General features: G+C 29.5%; 1 protein-coding gene across 2 annotated transcripts in view; it reads left to right on the top strand.

Moving 5' to 3' along the window:
* Window positions 1–16,156, top strand: part of e (nonribosomal peptide synthetase ebony) — a 105,690-nt gene that overhangs the window by 78,412 nt on the left and 11,122 nt on the right. For both annotated transcript variants that reach the window (XM_075376397.1, XM_075376402.1), the window contains exons 10-13: window positions 309–410; window positions 2,580–2,667; window positions 10,696–10,902; window positions 14,065–14,218. In XM_075376397.1, coding sequence (XP_075232512.1) covers window positions 309–410; window positions 2,580–2,667; window positions 10,696–10,902; window positions 14,065–14,218 — 551 coding nt within the window. The remainder of the gene's footprint in view (window positions 1–308; window positions 411–2,579; window positions 2,668–10,695; window positions 10,903–14,064; window positions 14,219–16,156) is intronic.

Here is a 16,156-nt window from a genome sequence, read left to right as displayed (position 1 = left end):
GCATTATAGCGGGATTACACTGTATAACGGTATTTTTATTACTTTGTTGTTTCTTTGAATTTTTTAATAGGCTCTTACTTCACCTTTATTTAAATATACTTATTTATTTTTACAATAGTGATTAATTAATGTGTTTTCAAATGCTAATAACATTAACATTAATGCTAGCCAAAACAATGTAGTTTTTCTTTAAATTATCAACAACATAAGTTAACATAAGAGGATAATTACATAATTATAACAAATTAATATTCCACATATAACCATGTTTTTAATTTGCTATAATACTTATACTGTTATTTTTGCAGATGATAATCGCATATGTAACACTTAACTCTGGGTACAACTATTTGCCTCAAGATATTGAGGATCATCTTATGACATCTTTACCGCCATATGCTATACCGCAGGTTAGAAAAAAATGAAATTTATTTTTATTATTGTAGATATTACTTATGTTAGTTTTAGATAAACAACAAGATTATAGTACTTTATAATTAATTATTTTATACAGAAAGTCAGTGTTACATGACTTATAGCATGTACTTTGAAAGAAAGAATTCATTAATGCATATTTCTTGGGCAGACACCAATCTGATGATTAATTTAGATAAATATAAACACAAAATAATACCAGTTAAATCACTCTCTTGGTTCTTGAACATTACTGTTATTGTAATATTGACCGTGTAACAGCACAGATCAACACAGTATGTGGATTTCTGTTATATTAACCAAGAGAAGTTAAGTTTTATAGATAATGTTTTAAATCACTCTGAAGGATAAAAAAAATCATGCTTGTTAATACGTAATTCAATTTTTATACCTGCTTTATCTCTAATTCATTATTTTTGGCTTACATCTTAAAAATTTACTTAACTCAATCTTTATACTTCTTGTTCAACTACTAAAATTTACATTTTTTGACAGTAACAATAAACTTTAGCATTGTGGACTTTTACTATGTACAAGTAATTCAAAAATATGATACAAACCATTTGAATTACTATCTTAAGCTATCTTTTTAATTAATTTTGGGGTCTTGGGGTAGTAGTTAGTTAATTGCATCCCTTAAAACCTTATGATTACAAAGAAGCTGGAACATGGTGACAAGTAATAGCAATCCTCAATACCCATTGGAAATTAAGAAATGTAAAGTAAAAATAAAATCCAGAATGGATTTTTAATAAATTGATTACCAAAAATTAAACAATGTTAAGCATAATTTTGTTGAATATTGTGGATATTTAATATGCCTAATGACCCTTAAAAAACCCCACAATAAATAATAAAAATACACATATGGCAATAGTAAAAAAAAAATATATATATATATATACAAATAATATACGTGTGTATAATACAAATACAACATAGTTATTAGTAAGAAAACTCTTTTAAGTGGTTTACTGTAAAATTTTTATCCACACTCAACTTAACATGTGTGTGTCCACATGTATGTTGACTAGTACACTAGAAAATTTATTTATTTTTTGTTTATTTCCATTCTGTAAAATTTTTATTTCTTCAGTTTGTGAATTTATAAAACATAAATAATATAAAATTTATGTTATGAACTCAATCCCCACTGTAGGATCTGCCAACCCAACTCAGTTACAATGATATAAGCCTCCTCAGTTCAAATTTAGCAGAACCTTTCATTTTAACAAACAGTACATACAGATAACACATTTAAATAATTTGAAATGCATATCTGAATGTGATCTAATTTTAATCTAATGTCTATAGCTGGTTAAATATGTAGTTATTTACTCCAGAAGTTCAATTCCTGGTTTGTGTCAAAGATTTTTTGTCAAGTCATCTTTTATCTCACAGTGTTTGTTTGTCATGTGCCAAAACCATAATACTAGTAAGCAGTTTACTTGTTATTTTAAAAATGTCATAGCCATTCAGTAGAAAAACCAGAAAATTGAGGACTGAAGTGATTTTCTGTTACCTTTTTTAATAAGTCAATTGTAATGTTGCATACATTAAGCTTGCTAAAAATACACAAGATATTCAGCTACATGGCTGAACATCACCTGCATTTTGTAAGTGACCTCCTCATTCTCTTTTGGTCATTAGAGAGACCAGTTTATACTGTACATGCATCAGAGCTATAAGAAAGATAATTGGGATAGACGGTTTGAAGCAACCAATCAATATTCTCTGTTCTTCTGTAAAACAATGTATTACACATACTGCATCAACTCAGTAGAAGAATTAATCCATTGTCTTTAAATGTTACAATGTTTTTTGTTAAATTTATAAAATGTCAGCTGTAATTAAAATAAGGTATAATAATTATTTTAAATATTAAAAATTATTGAAACTTTACATCACATTTTCATGCTTTGGAGTAAAACCAAAAATCAAATAAATCACTATGACAAATACTATTAAGCCACCTAAATAAGCTGTCTGTACCCTTTAACACATCTGAGCATTGTGTGTACATAGAAAACTATATTTAAAAAATTTTCATATTAATAGTGGAATATAATAAAATTTATGTTACTGAAATATTTTAAATTATAAGAGGATAATTAATTCATAAGTACTGTTTCTGAATTTTTCAGGTGTTTGTTATTGATACCATTCCACTACTAGTGAATGGAAAAGTTGATAGACAAACATTACTAAAACATTATGCAGAGTCCTCTTGCAGTAAGTAGAATTTTATATATGAAACATCTAACTTGATAAAATACACAATTAAACAATAAATCAAATATCAATCTAAATAAAACTCAGATATGTTTTAATATTTTATACTAAAACTAATATATATATATATATATATATATATATATATATATTAGTATTTATTATGAAAATGTGATTATACTTTCAATTCATGTGATCTTTACAATATTGGCTTGTATTGTTTATCAATTTATTAAATTATGTTTAATTTTGAATTTATAAATTTAATACTTTTCCAATATTGTTCTAATCTATTTATATTATTATTTCCTTCTAAAGTTTTTTTTTTTTTTTTTTATATTATGTATGGTGTATTTTTTTTATGAAGTACTTACCTGTTACAAATTTTTAGTTTTGCTGTTCTCAATTGTTATATAAATTTTGTTTTAAATAACTGATTGGTTTTTCTGAATAAATGTGTTCCATCAGTCACACTTATTTTATAAATATCGCATTTACAATATTTATCACACACATTATTTGTAGGGCTCAAATATTTTATAAACAGTTCTCCATTTTTATTAATGATGAAATATCATGTGTTTATCTATTGTATATTTTTCATAATAAATTCTACTGTTTTAATAACATAATTACATTTTAAATATCTTTTGTTCTTATAAATGTTTTTTGTTCTTATTAATTTTTTTTCCTTTATTTACAGTGTTATCCCATTGTATAGTTAATTTTTTTTATATATGTTTGTACATTTTCTAAATTTAGTGTGGTAACTATTTTGTTTAGCTATTTTTTTTATATGTAGAAATTACAAATTAAGAATTTTGTTCTTTATTTTGGTTGTACATGATATAGATCATGAGTTCTTAACCTGGGGGGCTGTGTCTTCCTGGAGGCCATAGGAGAATTTCAGGGGAGGTGTGGTACACTGAGAAAAAATGTCTAAGTTCAACTTTTTTCTCAGCAAAAACAATGAAAATATACATAAATTAGCCGAACAATAAAAACTTGTAATAAACAAAGCATTCATGCAAGGCCTTAGAAAAGGAACTTCTGCAAATAGTTCTCATCATCACCACTAGATATAACTGCATTCAAATAAATGTCTTATTTAACACCGGCCTAAACCCAAATAGTTTGACCCAATATCACTAGATCCTTCTACTTCTCTGTTAGAAGCAAACAGTTCTTCTTGAGAAAACACTACCATGACAAGGGTAATTTTATTACTAGTTAAAGGCTACCCTATACAATTAAGGATTGTTATTATGTTCCAGTCATTTGTGCACATGATTATTGTGCTTAGTAGTACTAAACATGGCTAAATCATTATTAAAGAGAAGACTACAGTGATGATTATATAAGATTTGACTTACAAGTCAAATTTGATACATTCAAAAGAATGATTGTCATTTGCCTTAGTGTGTTATTTGTCACAATGTTCTGAGTAATAAACAATGCCACAGGATATTAGAACACCATTTGACTACCACTCATCCTGGCTTGAAAGACAAACCAAGGGAGTTTTTTGATGGAAAGAGAAACTCATTTAAACAAATGAAACTCATTTCCACTGGAAGTTCTTCAAGTGGAGAATGAAAAGACTGTTGAATTTTCTTACAATCTTGCTTTGCTTTGCTTATAGCAAAAGACAAGAAATCACATGCCATTGGTGGATCACTTTTAAAACCATGTTTACTAACTGTATGCAGCACTTTATTTGGAAAGGAAAGCTACAATAGAATTGCAAAAATACAACTCTCAAAAGGCAGAGTAAAATGTAGAATTTATGAAATGGCACAAGATTTAAAAAAAACACAAGTAATAAAAAAGGTAAAGAAATCTCTGTTCTTTTTTCTCCAACAAGATAACTGACATTTCACTGAGTTGTTTACTGTAGATATATTGATGGAAACTCTTCATAAAGAAAATATTATTTTCCCAAATTCTTCATACAACCATAAAATCAGACAATAATTTTGTTCTGCTCTGGGTACTTTTTTGACAGCTAGTGATCTTTCATGGAAGAATATTGTTGGAATATGCACTGAGGGCTCCAAGCCATGACACCTGTCATTCTGGATTTGTGTGCTTACAAAATAATAGAACCTTAACATCATTGGTTTTCATTGTATTGTACACAGACAAGCTTGTTTAAATAGACATAAGACTATAAGAGTCTTACAATGCTTTTAAGACTCTGCCTGAAACACTTAATACTGTTTTAAAATTGGTAATCAAAGTATAACAAATATAGTGCTTGAATAGCAGATTTTTTGATGGTTTATGTCATGAATTGAAAAGTCATCAACAAACTCTTCTTTACCGCACTGAAGTTGATTGGCTCTCAGAAGGTATGTGCTCACTAGGCTATTCAATCTAACCCACCGGGTTGGTCTAGTGGTTAACGCGTCTTCCCAAATCAGCTGATTTGGAAGTCTAGAGTTACAGCATTCAAGTCCTAGTAAAGCCAATTGTTTTTACACGGATTTGAATACTAGTTCGTGGATACCGGTGTTCTTTGGTGGTTAGGTTTCAATTAACCACACATCTCAGGAATGGTCGAACTGAGAATGTACAAGACTACACTTCATTTACACTCATACATATCACCCTCATTCATCCTCTGAAGAATTATCTAAACAGTAATTACCGGAGGCTAAACAGGAAACAAGAGAGGCTATTCAATCTGAAATCAGAAGTTTAATTTTTTTTTATGAGTTCAAATAAGGAAGATCTGTACATGCAATACACAGACAAGAAATGTATCCACCAGTTGGCAGACTTCTTTGAACTGATAAAATATTTGAATTTGAAACTGCAAAAACAGAAAAACATTTTGAAGACTTATGATGCATTATTCTTATTTTTGTCATCTTTGTGGCAATGTCGCCTTCAGAGTTTAGAACCAAACTTTTCTTCCTTAACATGTCTTGACGACAAACAAAATCTTCCATTAAATTTAAAAGTGAACTGAAGAACTTAATTTCAGAACATCCTTGAAAACTGAAATTGGACACTACTTTCCAAATCTTTCTTCAGATAGCTGGCAATCTCATTTGACCCAAGATCCAATCAAAATCAAAGTGGACATGCTTCCTGATTCCCTTCAGGAACAAGCAATCAACCTGAAATGTATTCTGAAACAAATGAAGAGTTCCCAAACATGACTGTTGAAGAATTTTGGTTAAGCTATTTTCCTGTGTACTCACATGTTACTGTGGAAGCTGCAAAGATGTTAGTGCAGTTTCATCAATGTATCTACATGAATCTGAGTGTTCTGTTCTGGCTTAAATCAGATTAAAATACCAAGCACAGCTGGATGTTAAAAGTGATCTGAGGTGTGTATTATCACAGTTGGAACCAAATATTTAAAAATTTGTGAACAAAACAGTGTCAGCCCTCTCATTAATTGTATTCTTAAGAAATAAAACCAAATAATGTAGCCTGAAATTTTAACTGCAATGAGGGGAGAATCCTTTGTATTATAGAATTATTAATTTAGTTAATTACGATGTTCTCTCAACAAAATAAATACTTTTTTTTATATTTATATAATAAAAGTATTATAAAACATTTTTTAAGTTACATTTATTAGTCATAATATCACAGTAGACTATTTAATTCAATTCATTATGTCTAAGGGGGCCAAATTAAATTGAGGATGCAAAGGGGGCGCAGGCCCAAAAAGGTGAGAACCTCTGGTTTAGACATTCCAGTGTTTTACATTATATTTTCTTTTAATTTTACTGCTTAGATAAATTCATTAATTTGACAGGATTATCTTAGACAACATTCAATTTTTTTTAAAAGCACTTCTGGTAGAAAAAGAAAAAAATTAATAAAGCACCAAAGATGTTATTACTTAAAGTTATTTGTTTATTCTTTCCCCAATAACTGCAGGCCTACACCCAATTATATCATCCTACATTTTTTTTGTTGATGATAAATGAATGTTGTAGTTGCCAAAACCTTCAAGTCAAATAAATTGTTACCACATATATGGCTAGCGCAAAATCGGCGGACACAAAGCTAGCATCTCAGATATCAGCAGAAGTACAGTATACGCACGCACTTGCACAAGCGTAGATAACCGCGCAGATCTCCCACTAAAGCAACGCTGCTCCCCACCACTCGCAAGATCCAATAAAAGAGCATGCACAAAGTGAATTTTCAATTTGTTGTTGACCACCGCCTGGAGAAGACCAAGAAGAAAAAGAAGATGGAAGGAGAGAGAAGTTCCCTGGCCGGCGGATGTCAACATCCCCACCGGAGTAGCAGGCCCGGCCGGCCCTACCGAGGGAGCCGCTGGGCGCGGACGCTACCTTCTTGCTCCAGCTGCTCGGACTTCAATCGCCCTGGCTGGTGGACTCGGCATCAGAAACAGGCCTAGCGTGGGATCGCTCATGGAGAACCGCACCGGCAAAAGATCACCGACGCGAACCCGACACTGTAGGACTCTGGGGGCCACCACTGCCCCACTGTAGTGGGGACCCAACTGCCGCTGAGGGGAAGTCCGTTCTGATTTTAATGACTGAGTCGCAACTCCCCGATTACAACCGAGTCGACTTCGCCGCAGACCAGCTTCCAGCCATTTTCCGGGCCGCAAATCCTGATACCTCAAACAGCCCTTCTCAGGGCTACCACCATAAGGTTTTAACGTGCCACGAACCTTCGAAGCCATTCGACGATAAAATAATACAAAGTGAATACAAAGCGACAAAATAATTATATATATATATATATAATGTATACATATTGTTACATGAATCTGCAAATATTTGGATGTAATTAAATTCTTAAATAATAATACATGTAAGTCAAAAAAAAAATTATGTATGTATTGAATGTGATTAAATATACATATCTCAAACAAATGAATCAAATAACACCTGAAGATTAAATAATAACAATAATAAAAGAAAGAGAAAAGAAAATAATCAGAAAATTCATTCAAACGTTTCAGAACATTTAATTAAAAACAAACTTATAATTATGTATGACAAATTAATTTAGAATTTTTGCAATTACAACCCGACTTTCAAAAACTGTATTTTGAATAATGAAGAGAATGATCAATTCAAAATGGCTACCATTGGCGCCTAGTAAATTAAAACTTTTATGAGAAAACTTTCAATAGGGAACCTTCCATAGATTTTTTCCTACGTTAAAAATACAGTATTTCCATTTTTTAAATCTTGCTCTTTTACCAATATGACGGCTAACATTATTTTTTCAAAGGAAACCTCTTGTTTGTATTGCATTTTTTATAGAAAATATCATTTTAAGACATCTTTATTCTTGGAATTTTCTCTCTAAAACCAGCCACTACAAAGCTATTCGATGACAATTGTATACTCAAAAAAAAAAAAAAATTCCAATTTTAACACTAGATAATAGCTGTTTTTTGCATTGTAGAAAAAAAAGACATTGTGGAAATCTTTTAATGATACCTTCAGGAAACCGCCTGCATTTTTGATGGTCATTGTCAATCTATATGACAATTTTTAAATGCAATATTATTATCATCTGCAGTTATTTTAAATGGAAACCTAATGTATTAGCACTTTGTTTTCAAATAATATTTTCTAAGTTCGAAAATTAGTGGAAAATAAAATAAAGGTAAGATTAAAATACTTTTACCTTGAAGTGGGTGTTTTTAGTTTTATTTGTTAGGAAGAAAGAATTACAACAGAACTGCACTGTTAATTATGACAGATTTTCAAAATGGCCACCATTAATAAAATTGTAGACAGTAGCTCTCCTGAATACGTCATTAACAACCTTCGACAGTGTGTTGTGATAGATGTACAACATTTTTCAACAAAATAATTTCACAGTATCTTGGTCGAGCCGCAAACACGCGACAATATGTTTTAAGGAAACAGTTTTTTAGTTTCATTTTCACTGATGATCATATCTTTCATTTGAATGATCTTAAGATCGGTCAAATATTTATGGCTGAAGTGATTCTCTTTCATTTTGAAGGAGCAATATTAGGAGAATTTTTGAAGGTAGGCTGAGGTTATTAATTAGAGTTTTAATCAAGCTTTTTGAATTTCATTTTATAAAAATAAATTGAAATTGATTGACTGTGCCCATATCAAAATATACGTTTAATTTATAAAAACAGAATTCCCTGCCAACTGATGTGTTTATTTTTCCTTATTAATAAATCACTTTATTGTAGATTAAGATTAATCTACAAAATATTTTTTTTTTTAATTCAAAAATATTATGGAAAATTTCTGAAAGTAAATGAGGAATGTGCATTAAACATCTCCCTTTTTGGGAGATGTTTAATAAAATTAATATCAGTAATAAAAATACTATCAGGCAAACAAAGTTTAAAATTAATAGGTTTTAAAGTGAATCAGAGAAGAAAAAAGCCTGAGGAAATTTTAATGTAAGAACTATGTGTAATTCATAAATAAAATTAAAAAAAAGCTAAAGGTCATTTTTTACCATCAGAGTGATGGGGCCAACTGGTGAATTATGTTCAATTAACATTGTAATCTACTCAACCTATAATTTTAATTAAAAATGAATACTTATTCAGAAGTGATGCCTGAACAGATGGACAGACTTTTATAGACATTCATAAACATAATTTTTTTCCCCAAGCATATTGCCTTATGTACTTGTAGTAATATATACTTGATAAGTATTTTTAATCATTTTCAATCATATATTGCAGAAAATGATCTTACCAATTTTTTGTCAATAATTCTTTCAAACTCAAACAGTTAATATAAAATAATAGGATGTCATATACTTTTATCAAAATGATTTATGTACATTGACATGGTCAACAGTGAATTAATTTGAAGTAACTAATTTGAAGTATCGCAATTGTTGACAATTGCCCCAGTTTATTTTAAACCAGCGTGTTTCCTAAAATGTACTCTATTCAATTACCAGATTAAATTTATTTTAGATTTAATGTAAATATACAGTGATAAACTCAAAATGGCCACCATTGGGATCTCAGAAGCTATAAGGTTTATGTTCAAATGGAAAACCTTCCCTAGATTTTTCCCTACATTAAAAATACAATATTATGATTTTTGAAATCGTCTCCCTTTTTCCAATGAAGTCTCTTTCATGAAGACACACTAACTTTTTCCCCTTTGTCTGAGCAGTCTTATATGCCCTGGCCTGCAGAACCACATTCCTTACTGTTGAAGTATGAGAATTATCATCTGCTCCCTTACATTTTCCCATAAATTCCTACTGTAGTGTAGTAACCCTTCTCATCAAACAGCTGTTGAACGTGTGCCATTGGCAGTGTTACAAAGAATGATTGCTAAACGAACCTTTTAGCTCGAGAAAGAGATTCCTTCTGGATTCCTTTAATTATTTTTTTCATACTTTCTTCTTAATTTTAAGGAATTCATTACTCACGTCTGTTACAATGGTATTGTTACAATATAAACACTACAAAAAAAACTTAAATATTTTTAGTTGTCTTTTAAATTTATAATTTTTCAATAAAGTTTTCAGTTTTGTGATTTTACCAGGCCAATAGCCTGCAAATGGTAATAGAAGAGCAATAAGATAAAAAATAAATTATATGAATTATAATGATTTGATACCTTCTATCCTACAGCCATCTTTCTAGTATCGGGTTTCTTTCCTTTTCCTGTTTAGCCTCCAGTAACTACCGTTTAGATAATTCTTCAGAGGATGATATATATGAGTGTAAATGAAGTGTAATCTTGTACATTCTCAGTTCGACCATTCCTGAGATGTGTGGTTAATTGAAACCCAACCACCAAAGAACACCGGTATCCACGATCTAGTATTCAAATCCAAGTAAAAATAACTGGCTTTACTAGGACTTGAACACTGGAACTCTCAACTTCCAAATCAGCTGATTTGGGAAGACGCGTTCACCACTAGACCAACCCGGTGGGTTTCTAGTATCAGGTTTATCTTAAACCATCTGAGACAATTTATACAATAGTTAGATAATAGAGCAAAGCTATTAAAATCTGAGTACAATTATATTTAAATGTTACAATTTTGCAGATGATGACACAGATGAACTCGATTATACTGGTGTCCCAGAACATAAATTGGCTGCAGCTGAAGGTCTTTTAAAAACCATAAGGACTGTTCTTGGCTCAACTATGAGAGGAAAGCTCTCCCTTGATTCCAGTTTCTACCAACTGGGTGGAAACTCCCTTAATTCTGTTTATACAGTAACCAAATTAAAGGATTTGGGATATCTCATAGGTAAGTATCTGAAATAACAATTAGTACAGACATATACAGCATATAGTTACTATTACCATTTAAACTCAAGATTCCTACAACTGTAATTTTTCATGATTCACACATTAGTTAAATAAGCTTTTTTTTAAACTGATATCCAAATTTACTTGTACTTAAGATTGGATTAAGGATAAATAAAAACAAGCATATCTGTACTGAAACACCTCAATGTGAAAGGCTAATTGTGTGTATCCTTCATTTGCTCTGAGCCTAGATCATGGCTCTACATTTAGAAAAAGAAGCAGTCTAATTACAAGTTCAGATTTTAAATTCATGTAGAGGGAAACTTCAAAGATCAGATTTCATTTATATTGGAGCCCCTTGAGTTCAAGGAAAGGATGCCTAACAGACTCATTGGATTATTGGCATAACTTGCTTTGTATAATCAGTACACACTGGTTCTTCTATAAAAAGGCCCATATTTCTCAAACGAGACTCAAATTTACACTGTCCAGTCAGGAAAAATATAGCTTTTCTAAGGCTTGGTTTATATTGTTTTATTAAAGGAATGAGAGAAGTCTTTACAAAGTTCCTGAATTAAAGATCTATTTTCGGTATACTTTACGTTGAGCCCTGAAGTAAACCATATGTTTGTGGTGGGTGCAAAACACAACACACACACACACACACACACACACACATATGATAATCTTCAATTGTCTGATGCAATATGCTGGGTGTACAAAAATGACACATCACTTTTAAAAATAGCTACCTCACGATAGAATGTTAATCATTTCTTACCCCGTTATTAATCTAAGATTATCACGTTATAACTTATTATTATGTAATGATAAATATGATAGGATATCAATGTAAACAATGCATTATTGGAAAATTTATGCTAATTTCAGTTTCCTTAATTTTATAATATTCACATTATTTGCTACTTGAGGCATAGAGTAAAAAAATGTTCTGTGTGTTAGTGCAAGTATTTGAACTGCAATTCGGTACATATCATGTACGATGTTATACAATAATAGCATTTATAAACAATAACAATACTTCATAGCTACTTATATTTTTAAGAAACAGTTAAATTATATTTCCGACTCTATTTTAAAAACGATTACTTGGCCTTGGGAAACTTCATTGTTATTTTAACTGTGGTGTTGTCAACTGCTCGTGATAGAAGTTACTTTTAGTGAGGTTGTTTTTGTCATTAATTTGCTTTAACCAATTTTTTGAAACGTATAACTGACTTCCTTTATTACAATGCAAGAAATTAAGTTTTTGTTTATAAGTGTTTTTAAGTGTCGTGAAATTTAATAACTATGACCAAGAGTCTTTCTTTTTGCATAGTTAAACACAGAAAAGGTAAAATGTTGGCAAGTGGAGAAAAGATGATAGTTCTTAATGTTTTCAATAATTTCACGAAAAATACTCCACTCTAGAAAGTAAACTAGTAGAAGCCGAATCCGAAGTCACGGTGTATCGATTTCAAATAGTGAGAGTCGTGAGCTGAAAAGAAAAAATATGGGGTAATATACACCTCAAAAAAAGAAAATTTTCAAACTTGCAGGAAAAGTAGAAATAGTGTTATCATTGATAAAGATGACAAAAATTTGGTGAAGGAAATATTTGAACTGAATTAATGAGTTTAGGAAAATGGGATAAAAGATTTTTATCTGGATGAAAGTTGGGTGAATGAAGGTCATTCAATCAATAAAGTTTGGTGTGGTACGTCCGTTAAAACATCTAAATAGACTTTTCTGTCTGATTTAAGTACCGATATAAAACCGGCAAGTAATGAAGGAAAACGCTTGATTGTAGGTCATTTCGAGACTTAAGATGGATTTATTAATGGTGCATTATTATTTACAAATGCAATACAAAGAGTTTACAACAAAGATATGAATGGTAACTTTTTTAAAAACCGGTTTAATACGATTATGAAATTAATTCCGCCAAATAGTTTAATTGTTATGAATAATGCTGCATACTATAGTATAAAATTACAAAAAATCCCAAATTCATCATGGCTAAAAGTGGATATAATATCGTGACAGAGAAAAACAAATCCCATTTGATTCTAAATTTTTAACTATTAGAAGTTAAAAAAAATAAGCAAGAATTTAACAAATATGTAATCATTGATATAGCTGAAGCAAATGGACATACAGTACTGTATTACGATTGCTACCATACCAACGCAGTCTGAATGCAGTTGAGCTAGTGTGGTATCAAATAAAAGGATTTGTAGCTCGGAGTAACAAAACGTACAAATTAGTGGTAAATGTTTACTTGAATACGGTATCGCTGAGGTAACAGCAGAAAAGTGGCGGAACTGTGTTTAACATATTAATATCGTAGTTTATTCTGTAAAAATAAATTAGCTTCGTAACTCCTGGTGTAGTATACATTATCTTGTTCGGAAATCAAAATGATAAAAAATATTAGATTAATTGTATTGGTAAATGTTTTTGTTAATTGTAGATAATGTTACATTCTATTAACTAGCTTTACGTGATATTTTGATCGGAGAACGGACTGAAGGAGTTACTCGAGGGCTAAAAATGTTCCGGATTTTTTAGGATTTTTATAAGCTGATGTACATCAGTAACTTTGGCTTAATAAGAAACATAATACACTTCTCACTTTCCTTAGTAACCTTGGCATGGGATAAGTTTTGTTATAAAATGGCCATATCAATTTTGGAGGTAATTTGTATTTCATGTTATTTCATCCATGGTCTAAATGATTGCAAAATAATCTAAATGGTCATTTATTTTTAGATTTTAAATAATTTTTTATTAACAGATTTTGTGTGTTTTCTGGTTTTGAATTTATTCCAGTAACCATTTAGCAAACTCTTTCTTTTATATTTACAAAAACACGATTGTTCAGATACGCATGTAGTAGAAATTTTTATTTATAATTTGAATATTATTTCATTGAGTTTATATTATTGTTAAATTTAGTAGCATATAATTAATTATTATCATTCTGATAACTCAATGAAAATTAACAGAAATTTGACTACTGATAAAAAACACGATTAATATTTACTTGCATTAATGGTGTAAACTAGTAAAACTGCTTGAGCATTTATTTTTTATACATGAAGATTTATGTATATTACATATGTGTATATTATTTTAATTATAAATAATTCTGTCATAGGTATTACAGAATTTGTATCAGCTGAAACACTGAGGCAGATTGTTGAAAGGATGGTACCTGAAACTGAAACTGATAAAACAGTTACTGAAAAGAAATTCAAAGAATTGTATTCATCAGAAATATTACATGAAAACCATAAATCTGATGTATACAGGTAAAGTATCTCCTCAGAACATAAAAAATGCTGCCTTAAATAATTATAATTTATTCATTTAAATCTTAATTTAAAATTAGAGATAGTTAAGGATTGTATCACACTTCAAGGAGATGATGGTTTTCGTTTCATTTTTACAGATTATAATAATGTAATATGTATGAATTCAATAGAAATAAGTAATTTTAAAAATATAAAAGAAAATCTAAATAATATTAATTTAATCAACATAATTTTCTCCTTAATTAATAATAATCTCATATTCTACAATCAAACAGCAATTATATTTTTTTGTAGAAATTTCTCTTAGCCAATTTTCCTGAGAATACATTAATGAAAGTTGTATTCTAGTAGTCTCTACAAAACATAGGTAAAAATCTAATCAGACTATCCTATTTCCAGAAATTTGAGTTTTAAAGCAATGGATAGGAAGATTGATGGTTATACAGACACCTGATATTTTGTATTATTAATAAAAATTATCATATAGTGAACTTACAATATACAATATACTAACATGAATGATACATGCATCATCATCTTCATCATCATGATGTAAATGTTACAATGAGTAATAATTCTATGTTACAGGATTGGTTTTCATGAAACGGTCTTTAAAAAATATTTTATTAGATAATTTATTTTTATAATAACTTATAAATTGCATGTTTGTATATGTACTTGTTTATGTGTTTAACAAATACTGGTTATTTTAATAAATACTGTACCACATAAATTCAAAATTAAATTGAGCGTTAAGTAATTGTTTGAATTATAAATATTGGCTGAAGAAATATATTAGAATGCTTGTTAATTGCAGTAGCCTTAATGTAATTGTTCAGCCTGTTGTACATATATTTTACTTCTAGGTAACTTTACTGTTAATGTCAGGCTAGTAGTGAAAATTACAGTATTGCTACATTTACACTTGAGATGAAATACCCTGTTTGAAATAGCAATTTCTTGTAAATTGAAAACAGAAAACTATTGATCCAAAAATGTTCAAATTTTGCAAGGAGGATGGAAAAATGTTATTATGCAGTTAATTTGATGAATTTTAGACTTTCATTGCAATTTTACATTGTCATAAAATCAAATCTGGTTTAAAAATAGTGAATAAATGGTACTTTTTTCAGTCTTGTCTGATTTTTAAAGAAACTTTCAGTAATGAAATGAATAATATTTCTCACTAATGTTGTATGTAATATCCAAACCGTGTTTGGAATAAATTAAGACTTCTGTCAATTATTTATCATAATAATGAAGTAAATTATTAACCTTTAAATTCATTTGCAAAGATATAATGAAATTAGGAAATATCTAGGACAATGAGAAAATGTTACAAAAATTATAAATTTATTCTAATAGGTTAGCTGTTGGAGAACTAATAATCCTCAAATTAGTTAACATATCCTGATTATTCAATTTTATTTCTTTGGAATTTTTGTTTCTATTATCAGTTAGTTATATTTTGTGGTGTTTGTTTTAATTTTTTTTTTTTAATTCTGGGCAGGTAAGTCAATGAGTGTATTAACACACGTTTGTGAATATTAGGTGTAACGGATGATATTCTAGGATTTCAGTTATAATGAATAATCTTTTGTTCTTCAATGAGATCTGATAAATCAGCTGAAAAATGTCTTGAAATGGATATTCATATGTAACTCATACTTCCTTAAATATTGTGAGGAAATTTTGATCTGCAGTGATTTTAGTTTTGACTTTTTTAAAAATGAACATGTTTAAGATATCATACTAAAGACTTGATTGTGTCTATTTTTAACTAAACATAACAGCACAAAAAATGATTTAAATTATTTAATGAAATGAAGCAATTTAATTTTAAAGAAACTTTCATTAATGAAATGAATAATAAATCTCACTAATGTTGCATATAATAACAGAAAAGTGATTGAAATAAAATAAGATTACTGTCAA

This window comes from Lycorma delicatula, chromosome 1 (genome assembly GCF_047948215.1).
Source record: "Lycorma delicatula isolate Av1 chromosome 1, ASM4794821v1, whole genome shotgun sequence".
NCBI classification, from domain to species: Eukaryota; Metazoa; Arthropoda; class Insecta; order Hemiptera; family Fulgoridae; genus Lycorma; species Lycorma delicatula.
Note: the sequence above shows the minus strand (reverse complement) of the source record. Positions and strands in the feature narration are given on the sequence as shown.